The following is an 11,533-nucleotide window of genomic DNA, read 5'->3' on the forward strand; positions in this document are numbered from 1 at the left end:
TCACTACTATGGAACGTACCAAAATAGCAAAATGACTCTACTATCATGAGCAGACTCAAATGGAAGACACTAGGGGCTAAAGCCCTTAATGAAATTCTAATATATTTTTTAATTTTATTCAAATTTAAGGTAAATTATTGTATAAAAGCCCCAATAAATAATTTAAATTATATTTTTTAATTTATTTCTGCGTTACGGAGTATAAATATTTAAAGAAAATTTTGGCACTGCATTATGTAATTATATTTTGCCCCCTTTGGTAATGTTTCTGACTTGTTCGTTTTGAATAAAATTAGCTTGTTAACTAATTGTAGAAAAACAAATTTCACTGTAATGCTAATTTAGTAGACAAATTACATCTTACAATTAACAATAAATATTTCATTTATACGCCTAGTATAATTACGTGGGAAAACAAAATTAGAAAGACGGTTTGTCGCATTGAAAAGCAGCCAACTGTATTCCACAAAATTCAACTATGACAGCTCGTTATACGCATCTATAGTGCTTGCTTCTTTGACCTAAACAAACTACACCAATTCATTGCTAATAATTTTGATATTGCCTCTTTTTGAATAAATAATACACCTCTGTTTCAATAATAGTGACCCTTTTTATTTTAATTATCTCATAATTAGTTGGTTTCCTTTTTAGGACATCTTTATTGCTCACATTTTAAAATAGGCATCTTTATTACTCACAATTTTAAATAACAACAATATAATAGTTTTTCACCAGTAGACTAATTTCGATTCTTTCCTTAATATTTGGATAAAGTTTTAAATCATTAATAGAGTCAATCTTACTATATTGGAATGGAGCGAAGATAAGATTGAGATGACAATTATTTTCGTATTTTCATTCCACTATCTCCTCTAGAACCACACAAGTATTGCATTTAATTTGATTTAGTATTGAGATGAATGGATTGAAAGTAAAAATCACATTTTAATCCATTATACCTAGAAAGCTGGCCATTAAAAGCGAAATGCAGGAAGTAATTTGCTGCAAAACTTTTGAAAAAAAAATTCTTGATTCATTTACATATATATGCTCCCAAATGGATGATAGGTTGATTTAGTGCATCCATAATGTTGACTCAAAAATCAGCCTTATTCAGCAATAATTCTAATTTTCAAGCTGTCATATTAGCATTTTCTATTTCGACCATATTCACTGACGATCGTAGAAATGTATTTCAGTAGACTATATATTCTAATTTTTTAATTTAGATTTTTGAAATAATAATTTATAGTATTTTTTTAGATAATAGAAACTTTTCCTAAATAATCTACACAATATATTAAAAGTGCGATAAATTTATAATACAGTACTTAATATTTTATCTTGATAGGCTTTACTAGGATAAGGTGTACACACGCCTATTAGACATTATTGTGTATTCATTTTGACTAGATTCGTTTTACAGCTAGCTATAGTAGTATCATACGAGTAAACATATAGGAGTATAAAACAATTACAAATAAAATTTGTTACTTCATATACATGCTTTGATATACAAATACTATACAGAATTGTAAATAAATTAAATACTATAAATTTTAAATGTTGTATAACAGTATATTCAAATTAATCTGTGATTCAAACATTAACCACTCAATTACTAGATCAATATACGCACATAAGTACATCTTTACTTGTAGTTGAGGAAATTCTTAAACCATAAAGCAGATCGTTTAGGAATTCTTTTAAGCCCATTCTCGTAATCCACATAATAAAATCCAAATCGAATCGTGTAACCCTGCGCCCATTCAAAATTGTCCAAAAATGACCACGCAAAAAAGCCCTTTACATTTACACCCTTCCTGTCATAAAGAAATAAAATTACTATATTAATAACAATTGTTGTATATATATAGGTCTATTATTTCACAATAATACTATATGAATGAAAAGAAGTACTTACTCAATGGCTTGTTGAACGGCTCTAATATGACCATAGTAAAAATCAATTCGTTGTTGGTCTTCTGTACTGCTATTGTAAAAGTCACCTATACCTAAAAATAAAAAAAATAATGTTTTAAAAGTAACATTTGCTATACAATTATATATAAATAAAAGAATATTTACAAATACCTGTTTCTGTTACGTAAATAGTTTTGGAAATGTTGTATTTTTGCTTGGTGTAGAGTAGAATATCATGGAGTCCCAGTGGGTAGACATAGAAAACGCTAACTGCAGTCTAAAATTTCATCTATAATTAGATCGCTACGTACATAGTGTTGAACTAACAATAATCGAAGAAATTGTTCATTTACTTGAGATACATAAAATTGATAAGATAGTATGTAATCGACGAAAATTTCAGGAAGATTAACAATTGTTCCAATTGGAATATTAAGCCCTTCGAGAAATAAATAAAATAGTGATTCTTACTTCCACATTATTCATTTGCTTAGCATAATAAAATGGAATGCTTATAAGATGGAATGGAGGAGATAAAATGAAAAAAGGCAAAGAATTTATCATTTCATTCACATTTTCATTCTATTCATAATTTCATTATGTTTCATCTTTATTCTATTATATCATACCAAGATAGGTCATTAGACTATTAGAGTCAAAACCAAAATACCAAATCATCCACCGACCAAATTATGCAAACTAAATATTCAATTAATTATACTTAATTTTTTTTAGATCTTGCTTTATCACTAAAACCAATATGTAAACTTATTTCCCATAAAAACAAGTGTTATGACTTACCGGATCACCAATTGGTACACCGTCAATATCCGCTGTGAAATCATTGCAAAAATATAAATAAATAAATAAACAAAACAAAATACTTACTACATATATATGAAGAGAATTAATTTTAAAAAATGATAACGACTTACAAGAAAGATAAACCATATTATCAGTGGAGCAGCTAATATTGGGATTGGGAGTGGAGATATGTGCTGCATAATTTGCTGTATAATAGTTTAATCCTATGAAACCGAATGAACCTTTCAGCATTAAGCTTTCCTCCTCTGTAAATTTTGGCAATCGATTTTTAACAATGGAACGCATTATTGCTGGATAATCTCCATATACTATTGGATTCATAAACCTACAAACAAACGTAAATAAATTAATTCCACATTTCCAATATCAAATTAAATTACTGAATTGAAATGAAATTAAATAAGATCTGAATTATATTACTGGGAGAAATATATATTCTCTTAATTCAAAAAATAAGAGAAATAATATAAATTCACATGTCTTTAACTGCAGATTTAAAACATGCTATAACTAATAAGTTAAATTATAGTATGTAGTTATTTTTTGATTTAGGCTAGAATTATTAGTTTCCAAAACAAAGTTTGTCCTAGTCTTTTAAAAACCGACCACCCTATTGATATTGACATGCCCAATAAATTTTAGTATGTTTTCATAAAATTGACCCGGCCCACTTTCTAACCAAATGGCTTCATTTCAAATGGTCGTGAAAAATTAAAAATCACACAATATTTTTATAATTCCTTTATAAATCTTAGCAATTTTCACTTGCCGGCGTAACCTTTTGGTAATGGAAAGTGGGTTCTAAAATACTTGAAAACTAAATAAATTTGTTATTGCCAATATCACAGGTAATAGGAAAGGAGAAAAGTAAAAATATAGAACCTATAAGCTTCAACTATCAATAATCTAATTAGTGTATGATAAAGTTTTAGTGAAAAATTAGTAATATAGAAAATAAAAAAAATAAATATATTTATTGCAAGTGGATAAAAAAAAGAAAAAAGAAAAAATGATGAGCCATATTACGAAAAATAGAAAGGAATTAGTTTTGTAGACATACAAAAATAGATAAAGATTTTTAATTATGGACGGATAAAATTATATTTTCACTGTAAATGTGGGAGAGGTAACTCACCATCCGTACATAAAATCAAGGGCTCGTTGTGCAGCTTTGGTATCGAGATCGGTACTCGAATAAGGTACAATCCAGTTGGATACTTGTGTTATGCCTATTTCTCCCTTTTGAGTTGCCTACACACGCTCAAATATCAATTTAACATCGCGACTTATTATAATTTTGTTTAAAATTGCGATAACAACATGATATGCTTTGCTTTATTCTTTCTTGTGTATTAGTGTCTTGGATAGAATGAATATTTTTGCGGCTTTCTTGAATTGCTTGGTTCTGTATTGCTAGATCGGCATTTTTTTGGCTTAGTTTCTAAACTATATATAAAATCAAGGCACGCGAAAAGAAATATCACTCTATACTTTGTGGGATAGAGGGAATATAAGTGTTATGTGAATGATGAAATCAAACCTGATATTTGTGTTGGTATAGTCTGAAAGTTGCAGCATGAGAGAGAAGCAAATGATGAGCGACAACGTAAGGTTCGATTGCAGAGTTACCTTGAGGGCAAGAGGAACATCTCCCAGGCGCTAACTGTCCGTACAAACCTCCATCATATCCAGTTACAACAAATATAAATGGCTCATTTATTGTCATCCAATACTTAATTCGATCGCCAAATTCATTGAAACAAACTTCTGCGAAATCTCTAAAATCATCTCTGAAAACCCAAAAGTATACTACTAGTATGTTTAGTACTATCATTTTATTTTGCTAATGATCAATAGTTATATACATTGTCATTGATTGACTTACATAATGAGTGGACTTAGGAAGCCTCCATACTCATCTTCTAGTGCTTGAGGAACGTCAAAATGAAATAGTGTCACAAATGGGGTTATACCTTTACATCCATCCAACCAGAGTATAAGAGAAAAACAAGTCAAGAAAAGGTCATAAATAAGATTGGAAGTTTTAAAAATGCAAGTCAAGCTATTTTTGTAACTTTTTAAAATCAGGCTATATATAATTATGCATGAGATCAAAAATTGAGTTATAACAATTAATAAGATTTTATCTTTCCATAGAATTGGGGATTAACTTTCAAGTACCATTTGCTATGAGCTCATTGAAGACGTTGTTGTAAAAGGCTACTCCTTCTTTGTTGACACCCCCACTTAGCTTCCCACCTGATTAAAGCTTTTACTTAGTAAAAAATGCAATTATATATACTATAAAAGAGTTTCTGTGCCTTCTGTGTTGCTTTTTTTTTTTTTTTTTTTTTATTTTTTATGACAGACTCTTGTCGACTGTTCCCTTGAAAAAGTCATATAAATAAAATATTAGTAGCTCGTAGACTTATTCTTACGAGGTAATATTCGAGGCCAAGAGATGGACATTCTGAAAGCATCAATTCCTAAAACCTTCATCAACTTCACATCATCCTGCCAAATAAAATTTCCACATCAAACAATCAAATATTTATTCATGTAAGTTGGAAAAACTCGAAAATAATATTCGGATGTCATTTTCAATTAAAGCGTTGTGGTTGAGTGTTGAGTGATAATGCGCCGTTATTAAATAATGAGAGTAAGGGTCAAATGTTGTCCTAAATATATGATGGTTTTACGATTTTGGTCATATACAATATGTTTTAAATTATCGCATCATGCACATTTGAACTCGGGCTAGAAGCCTAGAATCACTCCATTTTTGGACTGCTCCGTTTAAAAGTAACGGTCAATGGTTGTTTAGCTGATTTTGACTGAATTAAACATTTTTATTAGATTTTTTAATTATTTCAAAGTTAAAAATTATTATTCATAAAAAGAATTATATAGTATATTGAGCAGCTCTATTTAAATCCTCAAAATTTGTTCAAGCACAAACCAAAACTCCTAAAATCTACGTCAAGAATTCTTAAATTTTACTCAAACTCTGATTTCCACACTCCAACCCTTTACTATGCAGTGGGTTTGTATTAAAGATGGGGGTACGCCTTAGAAATTTGGGTTCTGCGGAGCTGGAGGCGGAGGCGCGTGATGCGTCTTTCGGCAGCGGGTGGTGGTGCGCCGCAGCCGGTTTTTGGTAATCATGGTTGATTTGCTGGTACCGGGCGTTTGCTGATACCGATTCCGGCCCGAGTTCAAATGTGTGGGATGCAATAATTCAAAACGTAATGTTTATGACTAAAATTGAAAAAACATCACATATTTAGAACCACATTTGACCTTTACTAAATAATATGGAGTAACTAAATTTAATCAAATATTTAGTTAATTTGTATGATTAGGTATGTGATCTATTTCGATAGTATTGGTATTAGGGGTAACAAAACCTTATATAGATTGTAGAAGTTTATAGCCACGTCCCCGTTGCTCCCGTCTGATATTTTACCTGCAATAAATGAGATATTAAAAAATACTCACTGCATCCTTAAAAAACAAACTTATAAATGACAATAGTTTTAATATGCCATTGGTAAAGTAAGAAAGACATAAATAAATAGGATAAGAGAGAAGGAAAAGATAATCAAAATATTGTTAGTGGATTGTAGAACTTACATTATTAGTAGTGTATAATTAGTTAAAAACATTCCATGGTTAGACATGGTCTAATTTTATAGAATGACCTAAAATGATAAAACCAGTCTATTTTCTAATCGTATAAATTTAACTGAATTATGATAAAGTTAATTTATATCAAGACACATTTTACTATTCCATTTAAAGAAATTGTATAAAAAATACACACACTCCACGCACCTAAGTGGATGAACATGAATCTTATCATGTGGAGTGACGCCGGTTTATAATAATTTTAATTTAAGAGCATATTACTCCCTCCGTCCCCGATTAAGAGTCACACATTTTCATTTCGGTTCGTCCCCAATTAAGAGTCACACTTTATTTTTACCATAAATAGTAAGTAGGTCTCACATTCTACTAACTCAATTCACTCACATTTTATTATAAAATCAATATAAAAAAATGGATCCCACATTCCACTAACTTTTTCAACCTACTTTTCTTTGCATTTCTTAAAACTCGTGTCCGGTCAAAGTGTGACTCTTAATCGGGGACGGAGAGAGTACTATATACTCCCTCCGTCCCATTCAAGATGACCACGTTTCCTTTTTTTGTTTCTCGTTCAAGATGATCACTTTCTAATTTTGTAAATAACCTCATCTCTCTTCTATCCTCATTAAAATATTCAACTACATTTTTCCACTTTACTTTATTCCACCTAACCACACTTCCTAAAATCCCGTGCCACTCAAGAATGTGTCCATCTTGAGTGGGACGGAGGGAGTAACAAATATAAAAATATTAAAAGTGTAACAAATTAAACCTGGCGTGTGGCTGTATGTGTCCCATATACTTTTTCCTTTCCCGCCTTCAAATGCAGCACCCTCATACTTTCATGTCACAAAATAAACCTCAAGAAATTAAGTATTAACTCAACCAATTATTGCAAGAATGGGAAAAAATAAATGTTTTTGGATAATATTAATAAAATCACTAGTTGATTGGAATTGAATTGCATAAACTATAAATTAGTGTCTACTTGATAGGCCGATGACGCAGCTCCAAATATAAAATCTGGTGGGAGGCTGCTTCGATTCAGATTTGACTTTGACCAATTATTATAACCTGCATTATATATAAATATTATTAACAAAATACTTACTAAAATACTAGTACTACTACTAGTATTACTAGTATTTTTACGTGATCCTAACCAGTATATATTAATATAAGTGTTTCACGTGATCCATTAAATATATCTCAATTATTTTGTTTAATATGCACACACAGTATAAATGTATAATTACATAAATAAGTCTCACAAATATAGCAATACATAGTAGTAATATTTTTCCATTATAATAATAAGAATACAATATAAATATTCGTAACTGTCTAACCTGAATTGCATTATTTTTTTCGTAAAACAAGTGAATAAAGTGATGCATAATTAAAACCTGAAGTTTCTTGATTTAAAATGCTCCATGAATCCAATGTTTTATCTCTGTTATCAATATCTCTATCCGATATCTGTGACACAATTTTTCCAAAAATGAAAGTTAGTATAAATCTCGAAAACGATGCATATTAGCATATCACATATGTATATTGTATGGTAGTGAAAAATATAGGAGTAAGAAAAAACATACTTGATGGAGAGGTTGTTTGGGATTGAGGTTAGAACGAGGAATTGAGTGAGAGGAGATAGCCTCTGCTTCTTTGCAGAGAAAACAAACCAGAAACAGGAAAACTAACACACATTGTAAAGCCATATGGTATAACACTGCAAAGAGAAGCTCCAAATATATATTGATATCCTGAGAAGGTTAAATTACATCTTAACCCTTACAACGTGATATCCATCATAGAATAGGGCCTTTTATAGATTGGGGTGACACCATCATTAATCCACAAATTAATCAACTTCGATTTGTGCATTTATAATATTTGATAGTTGCATTTTCTTTATATTCATGCATTCTCAACCGTCAATTGTACCCTCATTTGAAAATCTAGATAAAATACTGCTCCTTTCGTCCAAATTATATTAAGTCGTATATCCCAATTAAATTGAGTCGCTTTCTTTTTCAGAAAAAAATAATATCTAATCACTATTATTTTATTTCATCACTCTTATTCCTTCGACATAATTTCTTAATCTTCGTGTCAAAAAAATTTACCTCATCTTAATTAGGACTGAGGGAGTACTATAATGTAAATTAAATAAAGAACATACTCCCATAAATCATATTTTATACTCCATATAGTTTCATTTTTCAAATTTAATTTGTCCATCAAAATTACTCCATATATCAGACTGGCAATTATTTGGACACAATATCCACCAACGCTACAATATATTTCTCTGTAGTACTAATTATAATTAAATGATTAATGTGCTAGTAATCTTTAGTGGCCCATGTAGCTCATCTTTAGCCTTTTTATTGTCTTATTCATTTATTTTGTATACATTTTTTTATTGACAAAGAAAAATATTAAAATTAGTGACGCCAGATATATGAACTTTGATTGCTTATTGATTTATTGAATTTTCTTAACAAAATCAAAATATTTTCTATACGTAATTAGTGGCAAAGGTTTTAGATATTCAATTTAAACATGTTAGGACTTAGGAAGATGACCTAGTTGTAAATACGTTGGGCTTTTTTAATTCCGAGTAACCTAGTAAACTAATCCAATAGGCCCAATTCCTCCAATAAATCAAACAGGTCCAATTACTATTTAATGTTAATTCGTTAGACAGTAAGGCTGTAAGAGGTAGTGGATTTTTGTTTCATATTTATAATAATTATCTTGTAGTATATTGTAACAGTTTCAAATTTATATACCATTTGGTTAATTTTTTGTTTTATTTTTATATAATAAAATAAATTTTTAATTACTCCAACTGTCAATGAAAAATAGACTAAATTGTTTTCATTTTGAGGTGTCTACTAAAATTAGTCTCGTTCCGAAAAACAGAACTTTACTCACTTGTTCTCATTCCCCCCTCTACCAAAATCGCATTAAAATCAGTGCCTCTCGTCCATTGGCCTTTTTTCATGGACAATTAACTAAAAATATATCTTCATAAGGATTTAAATAGGTATCTTTATTACTAATACTCACAATTTTAAATAAGCACAATATAATACTCCCTCTGTTTTATAGTAATAGAGTCACTTTGCCATTTTGGTACGTTCCATAGTAATAGAGTCATTTCCCTTTTTAGTAAAAGTCAACACATTTTTCCACACCTACTTTACTCTCTCTTACTCTTTTCTCTCTTCATCTCTCTACCTTTTTTCATTCTCCACTTTATTCTCCCTTTACTTAACTCATCTAACACAATTTTTCTTAAATTTCCGTGCCGAAAAAAAACGTCTCTATTACTTTGGAATGGAGGGAGTACTCTTTTTCACATGTACACCAATTTTTGATACTCTCCTTAATATTTGGGTCAAGTTTTAATACTAACTTTGTGATGCAGGTGACAAAGTTGATGGGTAAGGAGAGCCCTTATCCCGTTGGACTACTAGCTCGGAGAAACGTTGCCACGAGCACAACTGTATTTGTGGTTTATGCTCCAATGGAGGCTCGATACAAAAGAGAGATTTTTCAAACTGGGTACTGGAGTAGAATGCGATCGTTGCACCTTTTGTAAGGAGAATCCGGAAACAATCGATCACCTCTTCTTCAGCTGTAAGCTCTCCAGCAGCCTCTGGCACCACTGCTGTGATCAATGGAACGTGACACTCTGTCTACCTAATCATCCTAAAGACTGCTTCCTCTCATGGCTTGGCACACGCCTGGGGAAGATTGATAAGCAAATGTAGATTTCTATGTTCTATGTCATCTCATGGTCTATATGGAACATTCAGAATAAGATCATTTTCCATAAATTTAAGCCCAATTGGGAGTTTGAGAAGAAACAACTTTTTTTTGCGCCTTGGTATATGGATGAGAGGATGATACCCGGAGCTCCCATTTTCACCCGGACAGGTGATGGATAGCTTCAATGATGTTAGGAGTTGAGCAAACTCAAGGGCTATTTTTGGAGGTTAACTGTTTTGATCCGCTTCTATGACGAGCTGAAGCAAGAAGCTAGTGCTTATTTCACGCCCTCACCCTGGATTAAAGTGGTACCATTTCCCACCTCTAGTTTGCTACTCGTTGCTCGCTTGAAAGAGGTTCATTGGCTGCCCCCTTCCTTCTTTTTTGTTGTTTGGCTATGTTTCTTGGGTGTTGTGTTGTGTCGTACCCATGTGAGCTTTGGTTGTCCTTTTTTGTTTTGTTCTATTTGAGTACGTTGTGTTGTTTGGAGCAGTTTATTTTGGTGCAACTATAAACCCCTTGTGGTTAGTTGTTGTTTATTTTTTTTCAGCTCACCTTTTTCAATGGTTTGAACATTTTTGTCTCATAAAAAAAAAGTAGCTCTTACAATAATGGAATGGAATTGAATGTAAATAAAATTGAATGAACATAAGATTGAGATGACAATTTTTTTATATTTTCATTCGACTATATCATCTATTTCATCACACCATTATATCAAGAAGAGCCGGTCATTAAATGTCACACCTCAACCCATATGACTTATGCACTTACTATAAATAAATTCAATATTTAAAACAAATAATCCACATTTCGAGTACATAAAGCACACATATTATATAATTTCAAAAAACACTATTTTATCAAGTACATATTTCAAACATTCTAAACTGTAGTGGGACCCTCTTACCACACTATATATTCACACTATATATTATACACTTATTTACATGCAAAAATGATGAGGAGGAGAAGGTTGCCAAAACGCGTCAGCCGCCGACCCTTATAATAACTGTAACTCACATCAACCCACACATCATTGATATCTTATTCCTGAAAAATATTAGTGGTTTATATGAGCCACAACTCAGTGTATATAAACCTTACCTTTAATTTCACACACAAATATCAAACATATTCTTTAATCAATATATATAACAATAATCACCAAATATTAAAAATAATTCCATATACATATGCATATGCCACTCTGTTCAGTTTATTATTCTGTGACAAATCAAGCCTGGTATCTGCCCGGGATTTCCATTGTATACGACCCGAAGGTCCTTTTTATTTATTTGACCTTTCCACGAAGGCCCCTCTTTGCATTTTGATCTTTCCACCAAGGCCC

General features: G+C 31.1%; 1 protein-coding gene across 2 annotated transcripts; it reads right to left on the reverse strand.

The window, feature by feature from the left end:
- Positions 1-1,507: 1,507 nt before the first annotated feature.
- LOC125201708 (beta-glucosidase 13-like) lies at positions 1,508-8,123 on the reverse strand. Of its 2 annotated transcripts, none has more exons than XM_089065956.1 (15): positions 7,998-8,123; positions 7,806-7,878; positions 7,388-7,473; positions 7,172-7,238; positions 6,159-6,217; positions 5,190-5,265; positions 4,933-5,010; positions 4,637-4,724; positions 4,292-4,541; positions 3,887-3,990; positions 2,862-3,076; positions 2,728-2,759; positions 2,098-2,203; positions 1,928-2,018; positions 1,508-1,826 (listed from the first exon to the last, which is right to left on the reverse strand). In XM_089065956.1, exons 1-15 carry the CDS (start codon positions 8,118-8,120, stop codon positions 1,655-1,657), a joined length of 1,620 nt encoding a protein of 539 aa, XP_088922082.1. In that variant the 5' UTR covers positions 8,121-8,123; the 3' UTR covers positions 1,508-1,654. The 2 variants fall into 2 exon arrangements, with proteins under 2 accessions (XP_088922082.1, XP_088922081.1); XM_089065955.1 differs by having other exon boundaries at positions 3,887-4,002.
- Positions 8,124-11,533: the final 3,410 nt, after the last annotated feature.

Source organism: Salvia hispanica, chromosome 2, assembly GCF_029641045.1.
Source record: "Salvia hispanica isolate PSC_SH4W2 chromosome 2, Shi_PSC_v1, whole genome shotgun sequence".
NCBI classification, from domain to species: Eukaryota; Viridiplantae; Streptophyta; class Magnoliopsida; order Lamiales; family Lamiaceae; genus Salvia; species Salvia hispanica.

Bases quoted from the DNA above. Each gene is read 5' to 3' on its own strand.
- LOC125201708 (XM_089065955.1), bottom strand. From the start codon at position 8,120: ATGGCTTTACAATGTGTGTTAGTTTTCCTGTTTCTGGTTTGTTTTCTC. The intron at 7,239-7,387 runs GTAGACACTAAT...GTGACATGAAAG, and splicing joins CTGCGTCATCGGCCTATCAA to TATGAGGGTGCTGCATTTGA. The intron at 3,077-3,886 runs GTGAGTTACCTC...GTTTGTTTGTAG, and splicing joins CTTGATTTTATGTACGGATG to GTTTATGAATCCAATAGTAT.